Below are 23,286 nucleotides of genomic sequence, written 5' to 3'. Positions count from 1 at the left end.
AGGTGGTGATAACCCAATCTGTGAGGGTACAGAGGGTGTCCTTGCGTTCAGGCAGGTGCTTTTGGTTTAGGGCCACATTACACATAGTAAATAACTTCTGTAGCATTTGGAAATTAATTTTAATGGGGTGTAGATAATAACCACCTGGAGCTTTGCTCTTGACTTTCAAACAAACAATAAATTGAAGCTTAGCAACCAGCAGCCTAAAAGAGAAAGTTGATCATTCTGTTGGATGCATTGGTCTTGCTTATCCCAGGGCTGCCTGGCTGATTTGTTCCATATTTTGGCCCAAAACAGTTAACTGTGTGAAGGTAATGGTTAAGTGACTCACACCTCTGCCTAATTTTAGTCTCCCATGCCTTTGAATGAACTTTCTCCAGCATTGCTCCATGTTGTTTTAATCTCTGCCTGTGCTCCCTGCGGAGGATGTGTTGGACGCGTTGCAGTCATGACACTGCCGCGTCTCACGGATGTTTCTGTTTCCCTCCAGCTCTCCCTCCCCCGATGGCTCGTCGATCCCAAAGCTCCTCCCAGGGGGACAACCCCCTGGACCCCAACTACCTTCCCCCCCACTACAAGGAGTACTACCGCCTGGCCCTGGATGTGCTCACGGAGGAGGGCAAGGAGAGCTACCAGCGCTTCCTGGCCGAGGAGGTGGCCCCGGATTTCCTCTGTGCCTCCGAGGTGGAGCACATCCTCCAGAACCTGCAGAAGCCCCAGTACGCCAACCAGGAGGGCAGCACGGACACGGCGGGGGACAACGACATGGACGGCTCCTCCGGGACTTACTGGCCCATGAACTCAGACCTGGCCGTGCCTGAGCTGGATCTGGGCTGGCCCATGGTCTTTGGCTTCAGGGGAACGGAGGTGACCACGCTGGTGCAGCCACCCCCGCCAGACAACCCCAGCATCAAGGAGGAGGCTCGCAGGATGATCCGGGCAGCTCAGCAGGTGAGTCAGGGAGAGCCCGGCTGGAACAGAGCTAAAACCACACGTGTGCCAGAGAAGCATCAGGAGGAGAATCATAGTGCAGTGGTTTGGGTCAGAGGGACCTTAAAGCTCATCCAGTTCCACCCCCCTGCCACGGGGATGGACACCTTCCACTAGCCCAGCTTGCTCCAAGCCCTGTCCAACCTGCTCTTGGACGCTTTCAGGAATGGGGCAGCCAGAGCTGCCCAGGGCATGCTGTACCAGGGCCTGATCCCCCTCACAGGGAACAATTTCTTCCCAATATCTCATCCAACTCTGCCCTCTGGCAGTGTAAAGCCACTCCCCTTGTTTTGTCATTCCAGGCCCTTGTCCAAAGTTCCTCCTGAGCTCTCAGAGCCACTTTAGGCACTGGAAGGGGCTGTAAGATTTTCCTGGAGCCTTCTCTTCTCCAGGCTGAGGAACATCAAGTCCTCTGCTTCCAGAACCTGACAGAGAAGCAGGATGATCCAAATCCAGCACTGACTGCATCAAAGCTTGTCTCTGCTCTGCTGTCAGGGCACCGTGTCCTAGGCCTTGCTAAAACACACCAGGAGTTCACAGAATCCCAAAACATTAGAGATTGGAAGGGGCCTCTAGAGCTGGTCCTGTGCACTCCCCTGCTCCGAGGAGGTCAGTTAGAGAGGGTCACTCAGGATGTGTCCTTGAGCATCTCCAAAGGTGGAGGCTAAACCTTTCTGGACAGCCTGTTCCATGCTGATGGTCTCCTTGCAGTCCCAGAGGCTTTTCTGTAACTGATCTGTAATTTCCTGTGTTTCAGTCTGTCCTTGTCCTCCCCCTGGGCACCACTGAAAAGAGTTTTCTCCTTCCTTACACCCTTTCCATCAAGTATTTGCACTCAGGGAGCCAGGAAGGACAGGAAGGTGAAGCTGTGAAGCTGCTTCCCATAAAATCAGCACATGGATTCAGCTGAGAATGACTGCCTGAATGCTGCCCAGGAAGTTACCCAAAAATGGCACGGGGATGTTGGAGTGGAGGGACCAGCTCCATACACCATCCCATGTGATTACTGGCCAAAAAATTGATGGAATTATTGGATTGATGAGTCGGGAAGCACGCAGGAAGGTTTCCCCTCACCTGCATACACAGAACATGCACCTTCCTGGGCACAAATTCCAGGAATTTCTGAAGTTCTCCTTCCAGTTGGGGCCCACAGTGCTTAAGGGGACCTTTAATTGGGATGTTTCCTGTTTGAGAAGGAAGCTGAGCTGGGGACAGTGCAGCTGTGGGGTGTGAGAAGTTGGGATGCACGGTGGTCAGGGCAGCACAGGGGCTCATGAGTCCTTCTGCACCCCTTGCCAGGTGGTGGCCATCGTGATGGACGTTTTCACCGACGTGGATCTGCTGTTCGAGGTGCTGGATGCTGCTTCTCGCCGGGTGCCTGTCTACATCCTGCTGGATGAAATGAACTCCCAGCTCTTCCTCGACACAGCTGCCAAGTGCAGAGTCAACCTCAACTACGTGGAGGTGAGCACAGACCTGCCGTACCTGATGGGTGTCCTGAGGGGGTGTGTCCTGCACACAGAGGCCAGCATGGCAGGAAACACCTGACAAGGGGGAGAACCTGGTGAAAGATGAGGTGAAGAAAGCCAGGAGAGCTGGCATGACACGGGCTGAGGGCTGGAGAAGTGCTGAGAAAGGGGTTTGTACATGGCTGTGTGCAGGCAGAACCACTGGAGCTGGATAACCCCAGTGGGGCTGGATGGGTTAAAAGAGGCAGGGAAGGAGTGCAGGGGAGGGAATGAGGGTCCCACCTGAGTCTGTGCCTTCCTGGTTTGCAGTTCCTGAGGGTGAGGACGGTATCTGGCCCAACCTACTACTGCCGCACAGGGATGTCCTTCAAGGGGCACCTGAAGGAGAAGTTCCTGCTGGTGGACTGCATGGTGGTGCTGAGTGGCAACTACAGGTGAGGGGCCCTGTCCAGCTCAGAGAGAGACACTCAGGGGCTTTGTGCACGGGGCTGGCTGCAGAGGAGCTCAGCTCCCATCCGATCCCCAGGGAGAATTTGCCATAGCATGAGGAGTGCAAGATTTGCATCTTAGCCTGGACCAAATGAACTTGGACCTCCACTCACAGAATCATCAAATCACAGCATGGTTTGTGTGAGAAGGGACCTTAAAGCTCATCTTGTTCCACCCCCACAGTCCCACGTGGGCAGGGACACCTTCCACTGTCCCAGGCTGCTCCCAGCCCCATCCAGCCTGGCCTGGGACACTTCCAGGGATGGGAACTTTTCTGGGCAGCAGAGAGGTGGGTGCTTTTAGTGGGGGTGGTTTTAGTTAGGATTGAGAGCAGCCATGAACACATTACCATCCTTTTGGGAATAACAATCTTACCAGCTAAGACATTAATTTCTGGCAGAATAAATGTTTTTAGTGAGTTGCAGTAGAAGAATTTCTCCTTCACATATTAAAAGGGTGATGGGGTAAACACCTGTCATGCTCTGAGAATGTAATCAAATAATCACAGAATGGTTTGGGTTGGCCAGACCCTAAAGCTCATATGGTTTCTCCCCGTGCTGTTGGCAGGGAAACTTCTAGGCCAGGTTGATCCAAGCCTACCATGAGTTGCTTCTCATGGTGGAAGTTAAGCAAATAGAATTAGGGGTATTTAAAACCACAGTATATGAAGAAAAAATGGTAGAAATCTGATTAAAGTGCACATTCCATGACAGTAAGATTTCACTTTGGTTTTTTTCCCCTGATGTTTGAAAAGAGTTACTCACATTTGATGCTGTACCAAACAACAAACTGTTCTGATTGGATCATTTCTTGTTTATGAGAGCATCCAGTAAATTGTTCAGGACTGCTTCTGCCACACTCCCATGTGCTTTGGGCTTTCCAATATTGTATCATTCCTGAAGTAGGAAGTTGTGGGAGCGTTCAAGGGGAGGCTCACCAACGCTTGGAGCAGCCTGAGTTAGTGGAAGGTGTCTCTGCACATGGCAGGGGGGTGAAACAAGGTGTGATGGTCCCTTCCAACCCAAACCTGTCTGGGATTCTGAGAGACTGGCTGGTGAATTGGTAAAGCAGCATTCTGGCACTGCCACATGGATATCAGGGACACAAGATTTGCTCACTGAGGAAGGACACTGAGTAGCAATTTTTTGGGAAAAATACTCCATTTTGCAGTGGAGGTAGATACACCAACTGAAGAAGGCCTTGAGCACAGACAACCCAAACCAAACTTCCTTCACATAAGGAATTAAAAAATCTGTGGGGGAAAAAAAAGACAGCAATTCTAAGGGTTTTGGTTAAGCCCAGCAGGCAGCCAAGCCTCACAAAGGTGTCTCTCATCATTCCCAGCAGGAATGATGAGAGACACCTTTGGTAGAGGCTTGGTACCTCTACCTTTGGTAGAGGCTTGGATGTGGTAGAGAATGTGAAGGTGGGAACACTCCTGCGTTGTGATACAATTTTAACAGCTGCATCAAACCTGCACACACAGGCAGGGCAAAGTAAGGGATCCTTCCCTGCTTCCCATCGCTCAGCAAACAGGGAAAAAAAGCAGAGCTTGACCTGGGAAGATGAACGCCATAACACTGAACATCTTCCTCCCCCATTTCCAGCCCAGCTCCTCTGTTCAGTCCCCTCAAACTGTGTGGGTGGAAGGGCTGTGCCACCCCAGGAGTAAGACCTTGGGTTTGTGTTTTCGGAGGTTCTGTTGGCACCACCTCAAGAGTAAGACCTTAGGTTTGTCTTTTCGGAGGTTCTTGTCAGCACATCTCCCAGCCTCTGGGGTGCCCCTGACCGGTGTCACCTGCCAGGTGCTGAGGGGACACACTGACTGTTGTCCAGGTCATTACTGACAGTGCTAAAAACAGGAACACGTGCTTCACACAAGGACTATCATCAGCTCACTCTGGGTGACATGACTGACTGGCTTTTTAGAACAGAAATCATTTACTGCTTTGTAAAATTCTCTGCAAAGAAGTGATCCCAAATCAATCAAGCTGTTAGGTTTGGGAACAGTCATGTGTAACACACAGCTGCAAGGGAATTGTCTGCCTTTATTTTGCCCTATTTCTGCCCAAACAGAAAATTTAGAATTTGCTTCAGGTGAGCAAATGTTTTAATGAAAACAGGTACAGCTGAGTTACTCCATCACTTCTGTTCTCTCTTCAGTTTCATGTGGTCCTTTGAGAAGATTCACAGGAGCATTGCCCACATCTTCCAGGGTGAGCTGGTGGCCAGCTTTGATGAAGAATTCCGCATTTTGTTTGCACAGTCAGAGCCTCTGGTTCCTCCAGCCAACGTCCTGGCAAAGGCAGAGAACACGTTTGCCCTGGCTCCCTTTGGCAATAACATGCCCTTCTTCCCCAAGAAAGGGCCCCTGATGTTCCAGAGGGATGAGAGCCTCTTCCCCTCCTTCATGGACAGGGTGGATCCCGACAGGTACTTCCTGTCCAATTTCCGGCGGGACGACATGCTGCGGCACACCGTGGAGGGGTCGGCCATGCGGATGTACAAAAAGGTGGAAATGGAGAATTCCCAGATGGATCCCGTCAGGGGCTTCCTCCGTTCCAAGCAGCTGGAGCTGGACGCTTTTAAGAGACACAGTTTTGCAGAAGGAACGTTTGAAAATTTTGCTTCTGCCAAGCAGTACACCCGGCAGATGTTCATGAACAACATGGATGAGTTCAAAATCCAATCCAGTCATTTCCAGAAGGACCAGTTCTACCAGTACCAGTTTGAACATCCCCATCTTCCTGGCAGACCTCAGGGATTCTTTGAGAGGATTCGAGGGGGGAGGCCGGGATTCAATGAGCTGGAAGACTATGGAGAGGGACCCCGATACCCTGAACTGGAGCCCAGTTATTCACAGGAGGGTTTCCCCCTGCGGCTGGACTACGTGCCCTCCAATTCTTCCAGGGAGGTGAGACACGGCTCCGACCAGCTGAACCCCGCAGGCAACGGCCCCATGGGAATGATGCTACGGAGGCAGAACATCGGACAGAAATTCATTTGCCAGACTTCTCCCACGCAGAAGCAGAGCCTGGAGCAGCGCCTGTTCCTGCAGGACAAGGATGAGGAACAGGATGACGACAAGAGCACACAGGAAAACAGAACGGGCTTGCGGAACTGGAGGATTTCCTCGTACCTCAGTGCATACCAGTCGGAACCAGATGAGGGGCTCCCGATGCCGATGGAGTCCGAGGCGTACAACGATGCTCTGGGGGATCCCCTCACAAAGCACCCCACTGACCTCGTCCCAGCCTTCAAACCCCCCACGCCCTTCAGCAGCAAACTGGGAATTGACAGTGCCAAGGAATCTGCGGATTCTGATAGAGCAGGTGAAGAAACCTCCATCATGAAACCAGATGCCTTCAGGTCCAGGATAAATCCCTTGATCCAGAGGAGCTCCAGGCTCAGGTCCTCTCTGATTTTCAGTGCTGCCAAATTAGATCAGCCCAACACCACAATAGAAAAGGTGCAGATGATCCAAAAAGAGCAAATGTCCAGTGAGTTAACAAAGGACAATGAAACCATCAAGACGGCTGCCTCCTCCAAAGTGGCCGAGCTGCTGGAGAAGTACAAAGCTGTAGGCAAGGACATGGAACGGGGCACGGTCACACACACCAAAGCTGTTTCGGGTTACCTACAGGAGGAATCTCAGAATACCGAGAAGAAATGTACCAAATCTGTGCAGTATAAGATTCTGGAGAGCAGGGTGCTGGACTCCAAAGACTCCTGCAGTACTTACAAGATGCATGGAGATTTGGACAGAGCATTTGGAATGGCCTCATCCACCCCCCAGCTTGGGGACGCGTTGAGTAAAGATCCCCTGGGACATCTTGGCACTAAGGTGGACAAGTTGTCATCCCGGTTTTACCCCATCGAGAACAAACCTCCTCTTCCAGAGAAGGAGAGCCTGATATTTGTAGGAGACACTCAGAAATTGGCTCTCCCAGAGAAGAAGGACAGAGTGACCTTCAGAGAAGACTCTCCAAAATTAGTCAACACAGAAATTAAGAAACCACAGGTGAGGACAAGTACTACGTCCTCAGTTCTAGAAAGCCTGTCCAGAAGTCAAGGGTCTGACAGCTCTCTCAACAAGTCTGAGGAAGACTGTTCAAAACAAGAGCAAAATCCCATGGAGTTTTTAAGAAAAGGGTCACTACGGCTGAAGCAGTTTTTGAACCCAAAAGGTGAAAAGAAATTGGAGGAGGAACCTGCTTCTGAGAGTGGGAAATGCGACAAGCAGGCAGTGGTGCTCAAACGATCATCCATAGGGGACTGCCAGGAAGCAATGGAGGAAGAAAAACCCCCCAAATTCGCAGCCCCACTGCCCCCCAAGAGCAGCCAGACAACGCAGGGGAGGTTCCCGTCCTCCACAGCCAACATCCTGTACAGCAGCAACCTGCGCGACGACACCAAGGTGATCCTGGAGCAGATCTCTGCCAACAGCCAGAAGAACAGAGCCGAGCTGGCCAAGCAGCTGCCGTCCACCAGCAACCCCGACCTCTCCAGGTCCACCACAAGCTTGGAAAGAAAAGGGGAAAAGGAGAAGAGCTGCAACATCCACAGGTCGGAGAGCTTTGGGAGCCAGAAGCGGAACCTGCAGCGGCAGCCGTCGGAGGACAGAGACACCCTCCTCAAGAAGATGGAGAACATGAGGAAGGAGAAGCGAGTCTACAGCAGGTTTGAGGTGTTCTGCAAGAAGGACGAGCACACGAGTCCCAGTGAAGAGGAATATGACACAGATGCCAAAGACAAGAAAATGGGAAAATTCATGCCCAAAATCCTGGGGACCTTCAAGACCAAAAAATGATCCTAGAAATCCTATTTAATTCCATTTAATCACTGACTGTCACAGGGAAATGAGGAAGAAACTTGTCTATGATGGCTGCAAACCCCAATGGCAATGCTCTTCTTCATTAGTGAGCAGAAATGTATCCAGCATGAGCCTCCCACGGCACAGTTTGCTCAATAAAGTCAGGTGGTATCAAACCCTATCACAGTATGTTCCAAATAAAACAATTTAAATGCCAACGTGCTTAAAAAACAAGTCTCTTACTGTCCAAACTAAGTGATAGTCTCTGTTAAACCCGAGGAATATTTTCAGCAGAAAAAAACATTCAAATTTCAGAAAAAAAAGAAAACTCATACTTGAGTTTGGGCCAGAAAAGAGAAATACAGACGCACACACAGGTATTAACTGGAAAAAAGTATTTAAAGCTCAGTGTTTTCTCAGGTGCAGTTACGCTTTTTCTGTATCTCACAATGAATCAGACACAGGAGGCACCTTTTTGAAGGTCTGCATACAAAAAATATTTGTAATCAAAGTTCTGGCCTTATCTGTGGTTCTGATCTTCTCCAGCTTTTGTGTTTACTGAGCCTGTGGGGCCTGGTTTGTTCCCTTGTGTAAAGGGAATTATCTGCTTTAGGGGCTGAGCTCAAAGAAGCTGCTGAGGTGCTACTGATGGAGAAGGGCTTGGCTTTAGGAGGCCTTTTCAGGTGAGTCTGAGTTTAAATAAGCATCCAAAGTCCTGCCTTGGCCAAGCAGTGTGGAGTTCATGAGGTGACAGGTCTGGAGCAGGTGAGAGAGCTGGGGGGAATAACAGTCATTCATCACAGGCAGAGTAAAACCTCAGGGACAGAGACAAGAGCTTCAAGTTAATGAGGAAAATGTATCCAAAACCGTCAGTGAAGCAGGAATATAAAGTTTCCTGTAGTCCCACTGTAGACTACACCTTTATGATGTCTCAGCAATAGTACCTCATGAAACTTTGCTTTCTGAAAGCAAAACCAATAAAAATGACCAATTATTCATTGAAGAAGACAGCCCTACCAATAGGCATTTTCCCTCTCAACACAGCAAATGCTGCTTGAAAGACAAAGTTTCTGCAGTGCAATATAAAGGATTTATTATTAGAATATTACATACTAGAGAAGCTGTTAAATATTATAGGAGAACCCACCTGTATTTCAAATTATTTTAACAAAACCAGACCATAATGAATTCTGTTCATCTAGCCTGAACAGTCATAGAAATGAGTGAAAGGCTGTAAGATTATGTGTGAAGGGTTAGGTCTTCAGAGAAGTTACCTGTTCTGCTCAAAAGAATATTCACCATTTAGGCAGACTGCTGAAGAATCCTGGGATGGGTTGGAAAGAACCTTTTAAAAGTCCCCCAGTCCCAACCCTGCCTGCCATGGCAGGGACACCTCCCACTGTCCCAGGCTGCTCCCAGCCCTGCCCAGCCTGGCCTTGGGCACTGCCAGGGATGCAGGGGCAGCCACAGCTGCTCTGGGCACCTGTGCCAGGCCTGCCACCCCACAGGGAAGGATTTCTTCCCAACACCCCATCCATCCCTGCCCCTGGCAGTGGGAGCCATTCCCCTTGTCCTGTCACTCCAGGCCCGTGTCCAAAGTCTCTCTGCAGCTCTCCTGGAGCCCCTTTAAGGGGCTCTGAGGTGTTCCTGGAGCCTTCTTCCCTCCAGGCTGGACACCTCCAGTTCTCCCAGCCTATCTCCAGAGCAGAAGGACTCAAGCCTTCAGAGCATTTTCTTGGCCTTGCACTAGGCCTTGTTGAACTTCAGGAGGTTCCCATGGGCCCTGAATATGTCTAAAAACCACTCAAGTATCAGAACAATGCAGTTTTCTGTGGTTTTTGCAGTAATTCAAACAAGGAGTGTGAAGTGGCAGCGTTCACTGCTCTCAGGGTGTGAGAGCAAACACGCTGTGTCCTTGCCTGCTGAGACTGGAAGGCAGAGGAGTGGGATTCCCTTTCCCATGAGCTTGTTCAGAGGAGAGGAGGACATGGTCCTGAGCAGTGAATAAAGCATTTCCTCCTGGTGTGCTCTCCCCTGCTGCTCTTGCCCTGTCAGAGCTGAGGGATGAGCTGTGCTTCACCTGCCTGGAACATCTCCAGTCACTGCTCAGGGTTCTTGGAAGCCTTTGCTATGGGAAGGCTCTGCAGTGCAGATTTACTGATGGTTCCATAGGCCTGCGAGTAGCTGCCCATGGATGCCCTTGGGTCACCTGCAGCTCCCACATTTGCAGTGATCTGGAACATCTTTTTACTGGGCTTCAGAAGGGGACGAACATCCTTGCTGGGACACTGAGGGTTTCTGGGATTCTGTGTGAGAAAGAAAAGCCAAGAAAAGTTAATAAGCCAGAATCAGCTGTCTGGAGTGCAAATAGGACACAGGTTTGGCTTTGGTCAGTACTATCCTCTCAGGAAACAAACACAAACTCAGGGCATGTGTAGGCTGATCTCTCTCTTCTGCTCTTGTCACAGATAATTGGTCAGAATTCCCTAAAGATCCTTCCGAATGCACTGGTCATGTGTACACCTGCATGTGCAGCAAGCTCCACAATCTCATCCTGGGGAATTGATGGCTTCTCTTTCTCTGAAAACATTTTGGAAGGGATTCCAAATCAGAGGGGCTGAAAGGTGGAAATGCTTGAAGGTTTCTGACAGGCTGGACTAGTGGAAGCTGTTCCTGACCATGGCAGAGGGGTGGAACCCCCCTTTTAGGTGCCTTCCAACCCAGGCAGTCTGTGATGCAGTGAATTTGTGCTGCCTCCTTCCATGCCCTTCCTTTGTCACAAGGTTCCTCTGTCACCTCTGCCGGTGCCAGCAGGCAGCAGGCAGCCAGCTCAGGAAGGAAAACAGCAGGAGCAAGAGGTCATTAAAGCACCCAGTGAAGGGGAGGACTTCTCCAAGGAAGCATGGCCAAAATGAGGGAAGAGGAGGAGCAGAGAGGACAGGACTGACACCCTCACAGCTCAGCAACAGCAACCCCTTTGATCCACAGAATCATGAAATCAGAGAATCACTGAAAGCCCTCTGGGCCCATTGCGTCCAGCTGCTCCCCCAGCACTGCCAAGGCCACCACTGACCCCGGTCCCCAAGTGCCATTAAATCTGTTAAACCCCCCAGGGGATGAGGACTCCAGCACTGCCCTGAGGCAGTCTGTGCCAGGGCTGCACAGCCCTTTGCAGGTGGGTTTTTTCCAATATCCAACCTAAACCTCCCCTGGAACCACCTGAGGCCGTTTCCTCTCATCCCATCGCTGTTTCTAGAGGAGACCCTGACCCCACCTGGCTGCACCCTGCAGTCAGGGAGCTGCAGAGAGTGAGAATGTCCTCCCTGTGCCTCTTCTCTCCACAGCTGCTGCTGCAGCTCCAGCAGCTCTGTTCCCCCAGCTCTGTTCCCTTCTCTGGGCACACTCCAGCCCCTCCATGGGGCTCCTCCTTCCTTGTTGTGAAGAGCCCAAGCTTGCCCCCAGGGCTGGAGGTCCCTCAGCAGTGCCCAGCACAGGGGATGGTCACTGCCCTGCTGTCTGGCCACACCGTGGCTGCCACAAGCCAGGTGCCTCTGGCCTCTTGCCCACCTTGGCTCATGTTCAGCTGCTGTCATCAGCACCAGCAGGTGACCCTTTCCAGCTTTCTGGAGCACTACAGGGAGTTGCTGTGACCCAGGCTAGCACAGCTAAGGGCTAGAAGTTAAGCTACTCACATTGTAAAGGTTCTGCACACTTGTAGGAGAGAGCCGAGTGTTTGGCCATGTGATTTGTCTTCCTAGTTTCTCACTGTTGGAGATTCTGGACTCTTGAGGTGGTGCAGAACAGTTCCTGATCCCAGTACCAGGATTTGCATTTCCTGCAGAAGGAAAAACATGAGAGAAAGTAAGAAAATCAGCAGAACACATTGACTGAGGCAGAGACAGTCCCGTACTCAACACTCATTCACCAGTGTTTTGTTCTTATGTCATTTCCCTCCCACAATTCCAGCCCCTCATCTCACCATGCAAATTCCCCTCATTTATTTTACAGCACTCTGTTTCCCCCACACCAACAGCCCAAGGTGTGTCACACCCTGGTGTAGGAGGTGGTACCCACTCTGCACAGTGGTGTGTGTGATGGGGTTGTACATCATCACACTCATCTGGGATCTCTGCCCCAAATCCTTGCTCTGGCTGGGCCCTGCAGGCTGGGCCCCAGCTGTGGCTGCAGGGGGCACATGTGGAGGGTTTGGCACAGGGGGTGCTGGCTCTGGCTGCCCTTTCCTGGTGGGTGCAGCCTCTGAGCTGACACCTGGCAGAGCTGTGCTGCACTCAGACTGGCTCAGCTGAATGTTTTCTCTCTGTCCTGGCTCCTTTGGAAGGCCCTTTGACTTCTTTTCAAGGATCATCTGCAGAACAGAAAAGCTACTTAGACTTAACACAGCAATACAGCAGAAAAATAAAACATCAGAACAAAGAAGAATACTTATAAATATCTGCAATTTATTTTGCAGGGTAAGTAACAAGTATAATTTTGCAACTAGATGATCTTTAAAGTACCTTTCAACCCAAACCATTCTGTGAATCTTTCTCAGACATCATACTTCAGAGATTTTTGTTTGCCCTGTGGGAATTTTACATGTAAAGGTCTCTCAAATATTAGGACAGAATGGAACTGATCAAACACCCAGGTGTAACTGTGCCATCAGGTACAGAAAACCCAGGGGAACACAGAGACAAGACAATGACAGAATTTGGTAAGTGTGTGCAAGAATGGCAGGTTACCTGGAGGATTAGGATTTTGGAAAATAGCACAAAAGTACCTCATATAATTTATTTCTATATTCTGCCACAGACAGCTGGACATCATCACCCAAAGGAAGGATCACATCAAAATCCAAAGAGGGTTCCCTGGAAGGACAGTGGAATCTGAGGGAATGAGAACACATCATGTAATTCACTGACTGGAAACAGATTATTAAAATTTAAACAGGATTGTTAAACAAGCTCATGTAAATAGGGTTGGAGAAAATAAAGAATTAGCTTTGCCATTTTTTCTGTAATGCATTTAAAGAAAATTTGAGCCAAGGGCAGGTTTGTAATGTCTCAGAAGGCATCAGGGGAAGCTGCACACCGGTGTCACTCTCACCTGCTCACGTAAGGATGCTGCAGAGCCTCCTCTGCTGTGAGCCTTTTGTCAGGGTTAAAGACCAGAAGTTTCTTCAGCAGATCCAAGGCAGGCAGTGGAGTGGAGGGTGGGAAAATCTCCTCAAATGCCACTCGCTGCCTAGAAGTCAGAAGGAAATGATACAAGCTCTCAGTGTCTAATTTCCAGAGAAGGCAGGAATGACAGCTCCAGGATCATGCCAAGGTGACACCAGGCACAAGTTCACTCACCAAGTGTGCCATAATCACTGAATCTTAGAATGGTTTGGCCAGGAAGGAACCTTAAAGCTCATCACTTCCCAGCCCCATGATCCTGCAAATGTAGACCTCAGATTATAGAAACATACTTCTCTGTAATTTACAGAGAAGATAAAATTTAAAAATCTGGTTTTGGATTTTAAAATCCCAAATACAATTGTGAACATAATGAAGAAGAAAGTATCTTGAAAAAAAATCAGTTTTAAGCACCAAATCTTACTCATATTTTAAATAATTTTTATTTAAGGAGACAACTCGGAGCCCCTTCCAGTCTGTAACAGGCTCAATGGCAGCTGGAGAGGGACTTTCAACAAGGGTGTGGAGTGACAGCACAAGTGGGAAGGGCTTCCCACTGCCAGAGGGCAGGTTTAGATGGGATACTGGGAAGGAATTACTGCTTGTGAGGGTACTGAGGGACTGGAAAGGTTTCCTGGAGAAGGTGTGGCTGCCCCATCCCTGGAAGCCCAGGCTGGATGGGGCTTGGAGCAGCCTGGTCCTGTGAAAGGTGTCTCTGTCCATGTCAGGGGGTGGAATGAGGTGAGCTTTGAGGTCCCTTCCCACCCAAATTGTTCTGTGGTTCTGTGACTCCAGGGTCCTACATTAGATGATCTGAGACCCACAAACACCTCAGGCTTACCTGGAACTCATGTGCTTAATAACTGAGGCCTTGTACTCCGACTGCAGAGCCAAAATATCTGCAAGAATTAAAACATACTGTTACTGCCAAGATGAGGATTAGCAGAGCTGCAAAGTTTATGAAGGAAAGCCAACATTTGATATTAACATAGGAAATTATCCACACAGAACTCGGTCAGAGATCTATGGCAGGGGGATGGAATACTTACTTACAAATTTTCTAAGTTGATTTTTGAATTCCTATTTATTAATCATACACTTCATAAACTTGCATTCTCACAGCAACAGATGCAGAGCACCACGACATCTGAATTTCTGATTTTTTTCTAACACTGACATTCAAGATGAGGATTTTAAATCCTTTGGAAAGGTGCCAGAATGAATGAGATTTCTCCTTCCCTGACCCAGCCAGGCTGCTTTCTTGCACTGAACCCCTTCTCTAGATGCCTTTCCCCACAGCAGGGTCCCACCTTCTGGGGACGGGGCAGGGATGACCCTCAGGATCTGCTCTATCTGGTTCATTGTTGATGTTCCAGGAAAAAGAGGCCTTCCAAGCAGCATCTCTCCAAGAATACAGCCAATGCTCCACATGTCCACACCCTTAGTGTAACTACAAACAGGAACAGAACAGACGTAGGATTAAATCAAGCAAATATTTTTCTGTACCTGGTATTCACATCACCTGCATTGATTTATTCGCTAGAAAGCATGCTTGGTGACTTCTCAAATATAAACGCTCACAGGTTTGAACTATAAATTGAATAACATTTGGGAATCATGAGACTGGCAAGAATGAAACAGAAAGGAGATTTATCCTTCTCAAAGTCTAGTCTAAAAAACCATAAAAGGAAATACGTTACAGGGAAATGCTAGAACAAGGTAATATATTAAAGGTAATGCCAGAACAAGGTATTATACCCTTTTCATATGACCAAGAATGAAGATACACATTGTTCTTTGGTCATAATGCACATACAGAGTAGTCACAATTACTTAAAAATTACATTTTTAAGCAAAGTAAATGCCAAACAGTGGGTATAGGACAGTTTGCAGAACACCCACACCTAAAATTCAGGATAATACCCCGCATCTATTTATTGACTTTTCTGGCTTTGAATATTTAATTTTTAAGGAAAGGACTAAGCTCAACAAACAGGCAGCTGGTTTAAAATTTCATTAGGGAATATTTCGTGAAGGTCTATCAAAAAGCACCGCTTCAGTTTGGAAAAGAGGATTCAGGTTCTCAAACAGATGTTGGAAAGTTGTGGGTTTAAGGGAGAAGACTTAAGTCTGGTGGGAGAAAGGGTGACAAGCAGATGAGCTGCTCGTGTATGTCGACTGACACTCTAAGAACACAGTGTGAAAAGTGAATATTATATGGCTCTACGCAGATATTTACCATATGTATTTTGGTGTATTGATTAGTAGTGCTGTATTAACATTTTAATAATAAATGTAATCTTGTAATTAAAAGGTAACTTTTGTAGTTAAAATAAGAACTATGTTAGTGGGATTTTCTTAAGAAAGGAATGAGGCACTCGCACCAGATAGCACCTAAATCTTTCAGAGAAAAAGAATTTATTGCCCTCTTATCAGAAGAAACTAACTTCTTCCTACCTCGAAGGCACTGTTAGGATTCAGAGGAAGAAGCTGAAGATGACCAGACAGAATCCTGTATTTGAATGGAATTTATGCATCATGTATGAAGTGTAGGAAGATGTAATAGGCTATTGTTCTTAAGGGTTAATCCTCTGTTAACGTGGGTCCTTTTTCCGGCTTATTTTGCCCTGAAAGAGGTATCTGGACTGTCCATAACTCTTTGTCTTTATTGTCTCATATTGTCCTAATTCAATTTGCCCAAATTATTATTACTCTAATTGTATTACTACTTTTATAACCATTTTATTACTATTAAACTTTTAAAATTTCAAAAACAAGTGATTGGAGTTCTTCACAGCAGGAAGGACATGTCCACCTTAAGAGGTTTTTGTGTTGCAGAAGTTCAATTGCACACTGAGAAAGCAGACTGCTGACATGACACCGCATCTGGCGACACTGACGATGGAAAGACTGAAGGCTTTCAGACAAAGGAAGGTGCGAGTGAGCAGGGACTCACCGGCGGGAGGCCAGCAGGATCTCGGGCGCTCGGTACCAGCGCGTGGCCACGTACTCGGTGAGCGCGGGGCCGGGCCGGGGCTCCCCTCGCTGGCACAGCGAGCGCGCCAGCCCGAAGTCACAGAGCTTCACCCGGCACTGCGCATCCAGCAGCACGTTGGAGGGCTGCGGGGGACACAGCACAACCCGTCACCTCTGAACAGCAATTACCAAGGCTCTTTTCTACTCTCACACTTGTACGTTTCTTCATACTTCTCCTACGGACACAGGCTGGGACAGCTGGGGCTATGGGGACAAAAGGCTCCAGGGGAGACCTCAGAGCCCCTTCAAGTGCCTAAAGGGGTGCCCAAAGTGCTCGAGAGGGACTTTGAAAACAGCCTGGACAGCACAGGGGGAATGGCTCCCCACTGGCAGAGAGCAGGGTCAGATGGGATATTGAGAACTGGCACAGGGCAGGGTTAGATGGGATATTGGGAACTGGCACAGGGCAGGGTTAGATGGGATACTGGGAACTGGTACAGGGCATGGTCAGATGGGATATTGGGAACTGGCACAGGGCATGGTCAGATGGGATATTGGGAACTGGCACAGGGCAGGGTCAGATGGGATACTGGGAACTGGCACAGGGCAGGGTCAGATGGGATACTGGGAACTGGCAGAGGGCATGGTCAGATGGGATATTGGGAACTGGCACAGGGCAGGGTCAGATGGGATACTGGGAACTGGCACAGGGCAAGGTTAGATGGGATATTGGGAACTGGCACAGGGCAGGGTTAGATGGGATACTGGGAATTGGCACAGGGCAGGGTTAGATGGGATATTGGGAACTGGCACAGAGCAGAGTTAGATGGGCATGGTCAGATGGGATACTGGGAACTGGCACAGGGCAGGGTCAGATGGGATATTGGGAACTGGCACAGGGCAGGGTTAGATGGGATATTGGGAACTGGCAGAGGGCAAGGTTAGATGGGATATTGGGAAGGAATTCTGCCCTGTGAGAGCAGTGAGGCCATGGCACAGATTGTCCAGGGAAGCTGTGGCTGCCCTAGCCCTGGCAGTGTCCAAAGCTGGACAGGGCTTACAGCAACCTGGGATAGTGGAAGGTGCCCTGTCAATGGCAGGGGGTGGGAACGGATGGGCTTTGAAGGTCCCTCCCACCCCAAATCAATCTGATTTTATTTAGTATTCAACAGAAAACTGGGGTGAAGAATACAGACCATGACTGAAGTGTACCTTCTGATCCCTGTGAATAACATTCCCTGAGTGGATGAATTTAGTTGCCTTCAGGAGCTGGTAGAGAATGTAACACTTGTGGACGTCTTTCAGCAAATTCCCCTTCTTAATCACAGCATGTAAATCAGTCTCTGTAATACACCAGTAATATACTGACATCAGTAAATATCAATAGTACCATGAGCATTCACTATCAAAGTGGTAACAAAGATAACTCCTAAGAGAGGCTGGGTTTGTCTGGCTGCTGCAGTGCTGGGTCTCACCCATGGACTCAAAGATGAGGTAGATGTCCTTGTCATTCTCAGCTGGGATAACATCGAGCAGCTTGATGATATTTGGATGTTCTCCAAATTCCTGCACAGGGAAGAGACCCAGCTGTCAAAATCATATGTTTTACTGTGAATTAGAATTATTGTGGCATGAAAATAGACCATAGCTGTCACCAACATTGATAGTTAAAACCCCAAACAATCAGAACATGTCAGTCTGAGGGCTGGCTCAGACACTCACAGGCTGCACTGAGGAACTGACTGCATGGAGATCACTCAGAGATACCTGAACACAGGTAACACAGGTACCACAGGTAGCACACTGCAGGTGGAGGCCAGCCTCACATTTCTGCAGACTGACACTGACATTTCCCATGACTGACATTTGACAGGCTGACATTTCCCACAACTGACATCATGGGATCCTTAAGTTCATCCCCAGCTTTATTTCTCACTGCTGTGCAGCCAGCGACACTGTAAACACTTCATAATACTGTGACATTTTATAATGTATAACATCCAGGAAAGCTCCCAAAACAGCACATTCACCTGCAGCAGCCTGTGGAAACACACTCACAAGGCAGTGAGACACAGCCAGCCCATCACACACTTTGTTTTCATTCTGAGCTAGCCACAATACCCATCCAAATGACCTAAAGAAGGTTTTTACCCAAAAGGGGGTATTGTTCTAGAGATGCAGCTAAATCTGGACAGTGTTACTGGAGTGCTATTTAAGAAGGAAAATTCCACTGTCTCACATTGCCTTGCCCTGGAACTGATAACAGAAAGTCATGACAAAACTTCAGTTTGTACTAAAAAACCACGTTACCTAGAAAAAAAACCTTGTTAGGGCCAGTTCTATTAATCTTTGCTTAAAGAATAATAATGCTACTAACACACCTACCAAAATGACATTCTAAAATTGGCCTAAAATACACCTGTAAACTACAACTGAACAGCAAACACAAAACCTGCAATGACCACCAGAGCATCAGAGAATCATTCACACCCCAGACTCTACAGCGACTTCTCAATTAGAATAATTGAGATACACAACATAAAACAATAATCTAGTCCATCAAATGACCTCGTGATCAACATCAAGATTGAACAAAACAATTATTATGCACAGACAAACAAATTAAGACAAACAGGCAATTACGAATAACAGAGTATTTTTCACATCTTTTCCTTTCTGAGCCCTCAGTCTTGAACCTCAAGAAAGAGGTTTAAAATAGCAGGGGAAACTAAAATTCTTAAAGTCTATTGAGCACCAGAAGTTATGGAAGTACGGGCTGAGCAGCACATTAACTTCCCTCTCCCTGCCCTCCTCTGCCAAGTGACTCCTCCTTTCCTTCAGAAGAAATATCCTTTTTTCCCCTGCTCCTATTGCATCCATCCATTCCAGGAGTGCTGCACCTTCAGAGATGATCAAACTTCCAAGGTAGTTAATTTCTAAAGAATGTTTATATTTTTAGCTTTAAAGTTTTCAGTTTCTATTTCAGGCTTCAAGAATGACTAAAATGTTAAAAAAATAATCTCTTTCCTACTTAAACTTGGCAGTCTTAGGAAATACCTCTTCTATGAGCCCTGCCTCGCTTGTGTCCTTAGAAAATAACAATTAATAACAACATTATTCCAAAATATTGGAAACGTAGAAACATGCTAAGTCTAAGGAGGAGTGGACAATTAACTGGAATGCCACTGATAAGATTAATTATATGAAAACAAGAGTAGTGTTAAGTTATTCCCTGCAGAACTTCCCTTTTTCTTTTGGTTAGGTTATTTTAAGTGATTAAATTGCTTATAGCATGATGGAGGAAAACAATTTTGGCCTGTAGCCATCCTCCAATTACAGCAGTTAAAATGTAAGAGAAAATAGTTTCTATCCACAAAGCAGCAATAAGTGACAGAAGGTGCTGATGTGCTGTGCAGCAGACACACTGCTAAAAATGGGGAAAGAGTAAAAACAAGCCCAAGTGGAGAGTGTTTTATTCAGGTGGGTTCACCCTGAAAGCCTCTTTGCCAAGATGGTGAAGAATAGAAATTAAAGACTTATCAACACTAATCAATGACTGCTGCATTTTGGAAAACAGTGGGAAGAAAATACTTGGGCATCAGAGATACTAAAAAAATCAGAGAGGAGGGGGAACATGGACATTACCTGCAGGAACATAATCTCTCGAAATGTTCTCTAGAAATAAAGAAAAAACAGTTTATCATCACCTCAAGAGAACAGCAGAACAGAGAGGCAGTTCAATGACAGGGTTAAATCCACTCCTCTTTTATACATGCCATGATACACACAGCTTGATGTTTATTGCTTGTTTTTATCCCAGTATGGCTGCAGACTGTATTGTTATGTGCATAATTATCATCTTTCAGAGACAGAAGTCCTGAAAATACCTATAGAATCCCACCACGTCTCAGAACACATCAGGACAGTAATTTCTCACCTGAGCATCTGTTCTGTTCCTGAAAGCATCAAAAATCTTTTTAACAGCAACTGTTTCTCCTGTCTGGCGGTCGGTTGCTTTCCAGACGATGCCATAGGCCTGTGGAGAGGCAGGACAGGTGAGAAAAATCACAATTTATAACAAGAGTGCTGGCAGCTGCATGCAGCCTGGGCTGCCACGGGACCAGGACGGGCTCAGGGAGGGACTGGAGCAGGAGCAGGAGTGATGGGAGCCACGTGGAGGACAGAGAGACCAGGCCAAGGACTCAGGACACACACTGAGGGTTGGTGTAAGAGCCTGAATGAGGGATGTGAGACTCCAGGCAGCTCTCCAAAATGCAGTTCATTGTATCCAAAATGCATTTATTGCATATGAAACGCAGTTTATTGTATACAAAATGCAGTTTATTCCATCCAAGGTGTTAGAGCAGTCCAGGGTCATGGGCAACAGAGCTGTGCCCACAGCTGTCAGCTCGAGCTTCATGCAGGCCTGGAGACCCTTTGGTTTTGATCACAATGCATTATAGACTTTTGTTTGCTGAGCACCTTAATACAGTAGAACCAATCTATACCTTAACTTTTATCTACAGCCTATCATAACTACTGTAGTTACCATATTCATGTTACTGTTCTCCAATCACTAAAAGTTAGTACATTACAGTCTAAGCTAGAAGTTGTTTTTCATTTTCTTGCAGTGGAAAATTCTGAGACCTTTTTTCTACTTGCAACTTTGCTGATTTGTTTGCCTGTGCTCTCTTTCTGCTTGGTAAAAACATCTTCGTGTTTGGGGTGGGTTTATCCTTTGTTCTAAGGCATAAAAACCCCTTCTAACTAACACACCCTTTGCCTCCTTGGTTATCCAGTAAGATTGGCTCAACAATTCTTTTCTTCTATATCAAAACTTGCTTCCATCTCTATTCCTTCATCAGACTCAACATTTAAAAATCTTTCTGCTAAGCATACATGTCTGAGAGACTTTCCTGTCAAACTTTCCTCCTTCCCAACAGGTTGGGGTTGTGCAGCCTGGCAAAGAGAAGGCTGCAGGAGATTTTAGAGCTGCTTCTAGGGACTGAAAGGGCTCCAAGAGAGCTCAGGAGGAACTATGGACAAGGGCCTGGAGGGACAACACAACTTGGAAGGGCTTCTCACGGCCAGAGGGCAGGGTTTAAATGGGATTTGGGAATAAATCCTTCCCTGTGACAGTAGTGAGGCCCTGGCACCAGCTGCCCCAAGAAGCTGGGCATGGGATGGGATAATGGGATAATGGGATGGGATTAATGGGATGGAGTGGGATGGGATGGGATCAATGGGATGGGATCAATGGGATGCGATGGGATGGGATGAGATGGGATGGGATGCGATGGGATAATGGGATGGGGTGGGATAATGGGATGGGGTGGGACAATGGGATGGGATGGACAGGCTGAGGCCAGTGGTGCATAGGCCAGGATCAACAAGGCCAGGATCTTGCTCTTGGATCACAACAACCCCACTAAACGTGCTAGGCTTGGGAGCTGAGCAGGAGGAGTGTGTGTTTTCCACCTCCCAGAGGGGCTGGGAAGCTGGGAAGGACCTGGTGGTGCTGGTGGCAGTGGCTGAACACGAGGCCAGGTGTGCCCAGGTGGCAAGAGGCCAGTGGCACCTGGCTTGTAGGAGCCATGGTGGGTGTGGCTGGCAGGTCGAGAGAGATCATTGCCCACATCTGACTCTGGTGAGATTCCCAGCTGGAACACTGCACCCAGCCTGGAGCTGCTCAGCAGGAAGGACACAGAGCAGTTTGAGCAGCTGCAGAGAAGGGCACAGAGATGCTCTGAGGGGTCAGGGCTCTGCTCTGCAGCCAGGCTGGGACACTGGGGTGTCAGTCCAGGGACAATTCACTGTGCTCCTTCAGAACTGAAAGGGGGTGGTAAGAATGATGGAGAGCGAATTTTTACCAAAGTCTGTAGTGACAGCATCCCAGAATTGCTGAGGGTGGAAAAGCCCTCCAAAACCATTGGGTCCAAGCACTAACACAGCACTGTCAGGTCCAACACTAAACCATTTTTTTCAATTAAGAGCTGTGTTGTCTGTTAAGGGAACGGGAACTTCTACTTGAGTTTTCCCTATTCTGCATTACTGTGATCCTTGCAAATGATGATTACTCAGTCTCACTTGTGGTACAGATCCAGTTTTTTCATTTTAGGCCATAGATTTGAATCTGGACTTTCCACAGCCTAGGAGCAGCTTTACCTTTACACAAAGGGATCACATCCTGCTCAGAAATGCCCATTTACTGTTTAAATACTTGTACAAAGCAAAAGAGCAGCAATGTATGATCCTGGTGGTTAAACACTCATGTAAGGACATCAAGGAGGCTTGCCCCAGTAACATGTAACAGGCTTTCCCCCCATCAGGCAGTACAAACAGCTGTACAAAGTGCCTCAGGTAAGTGGTACAGCACTACCCTGCTGGCAACTGCAAAACAGCCTCGAGTTGTGCCAGGGGAGGTTTAGGTTGGATATTGGAAAAAACTCTTCTGCAAAGGGCTGTGCAGCTGTGGCACAGACTGCCTCGGGGCAGACGGGGGTCCCCATCCCTGGGGGATTTAACAGATTTAATGGCACTGGGGGGGGACAGGGGTCAGCGGTGGCTTTGGCACTGCTGGGGAGCAGCTCCACTCCACAGGCTCAGAGGGCTTTTCCACCTCAGTGACTCCTTGACTCTGCGAACATAATGAGGAAAATACTTAAGTACTCGTATCAACTCAAGTAAATGATAGCAAAGAGCTGCCAGAATAGTAAAGCAGGTAACTCAGGAAAGTTTAGAGACTGTCTGAGGAGACATATCTTAGAAATTGCCATTGGCTTAAGTTTAAAAATACATTTTACGTGGAAGATATGACTTGATGCAGCATGATCTGAAGTGATGGGGTTACAGTAAATGTAGAAGGATTTGGCAGGCATACAGAGAATGTACTTTGAGATCTGAGATCTACTCAGATCTATTTTACTATTTACTTTTTACAGTCCCCCGGAGTTCCCCTGGATCACCTGGAGCTCCCACAGGGCCCTGAGGGACAGACAGAGTTCCCACGGGCGCCTGAACTCCCAAACACCGCCTCAGCTGCCCCGGGCCGCCCGCAGCCCTCACGGCGCCCTGAACTCCACACGGGCCCCTCGAGCTCTCACGGGCCCTCCGAGCTCCCGCGACCACCCCGGCTCCCCCAGGCCGCCCCGGCTCCCCTAGGCCAGCCCCCGCCAGGCACTCACCCCCTTGCCCAGGCGCCTTTTGATCTCGTACTTGCGGCACACCAGCGGCTCCACCTCGGGCGGGCTCATGGCGGCGCCTCCCTGTTGGCTCCCGCTGCTATGGCAACGGCACCGCGCACCGCGCATGCGCGCGGCACACCGCGGGGCCCGCCAGGGGGCGCCGTGAGACCGGGCCGTGAGGGAGGAGA

The 23,286-nt window shown here is 48.3% G+C and overlaps 2 protein-coding genes across 2 annotated transcripts; one reads left to right on the top strand and one right to left on the bottom strand.

The window, feature by feature from the left end:
* Positions 1-504: 504 nt before the first annotated feature.
* On the top strand, positions 505-8,083 carry FAM83H (family with sequence similarity 83 member H). Its single transcript, XM_054293895.1, has 4 exons — positions 505-951; positions 2,290-2,454; positions 2,769-2,893; positions 5,112-8,083. Exons 1-4 carry the CDS (start codon positions 505-507, stop codon positions 7,756-7,758), a joined length of 3,384 nt encoding a protein of 1,127 aa, XP_054149870.1. The 3' UTR covers positions 7,759-8,083.
* Positions 8,084-23,224, bottom strand: MAPK15 (mitogen-activated protein kinase 15). The gene is made up of 13 exons (XM_054293851.1): positions 23,099-23,224; positions 19,852-19,950; positions 19,560-19,589; positions 17,390-17,480; positions 17,127-17,257; positions 15,895-16,058; positions 14,249-14,388; positions 13,780-13,837; positions 12,868-13,005; positions 12,542-12,647; positions 11,836-12,127; positions 11,454-11,596; positions 8,084-10,067 (listed from the first exon to the last, which is right to left on the bottom strand). The coding sequence occupies exons 1-13, from the start codon at positions 23,222-23,224 to the stop codon at positions 9,861-9,863; spliced, it is 1,725 nt and encodes a 574-aa protein (XP_054149826.1). The 3' UTR covers positions 8,084-9,860.
* Between the last annotated feature and the right edge of the window lie 62 nt (positions 23,225-23,286).

This window comes from Melozone crissalis, unplaced genomic scaffold (genome assembly GCF_028551555.1).
Source record: "Melozone crissalis strain CALT ecotype California unplaced genomic scaffold, PUWL_Pcris_2 ptg000195l_1, whole genome shotgun sequence".
Classification (NCBI taxonomy): Eukaryota; Metazoa; Chordata; class Aves; order Passeriformes; family Passerellidae; genus Melozone; species Melozone crissalis.
The sequence above is the reverse complement of the archived record's forward strand: the minus strand, read 5'-3'. Positions and strand labels throughout refer to the sequence as shown.

What these genes read in the sequence shown, in the direction of transcription:
- FAM83H (XM_054293895.1), top strand. Translation starts at nt 505, where the DNA reads ATGGCTCGTCGATCCCAAAGCTCCTCCCAGGGGGACAACCCCCTGGAC. An exon ending in TGATCCGGGCAGCTCAGCAG is followed by an intron (nt 952 to 2,289) that starts GTGAGTCAGGGA and finishes ACCCCTTGCCAG; the next exon opens with GTGGTGGCCATCGTGATGGA. An exon ending in TCAACCTCAACTACGTGGAG is followed by an intron (nt 2,455 to 2,768) that starts GTGAGCACAGAC and finishes CCTGGTTTGCAG; the next exon opens with TTCCTGAGGGTGAGGACGGT.
- MAPK15 (XM_054293851.1), bottom strand. Translation starts at nt 23,224, where the DNA reads ATGCGCGGTGCGCGGTGCCGTTGCCATAGCAGCGGGAGCCAACAGGGA. An exon ending in GAGAGATTATGTTCCTGCAG is followed by an intron (nt 17,481 to 19,559) that starts GTAATGTCCATG and finishes TTCCCTGTGCAG; the next exon opens with GAATTTGGAGAACATCCAAA. An exon ending in CAGCATCCTTACGTGAGCAG is followed by an intron (nt 12,648 to 12,867) that starts GTGAGAGTGACA and finishes TCATTCCCTCAG; the next exon opens with ATTCCACTGTCCTTCCAGGG.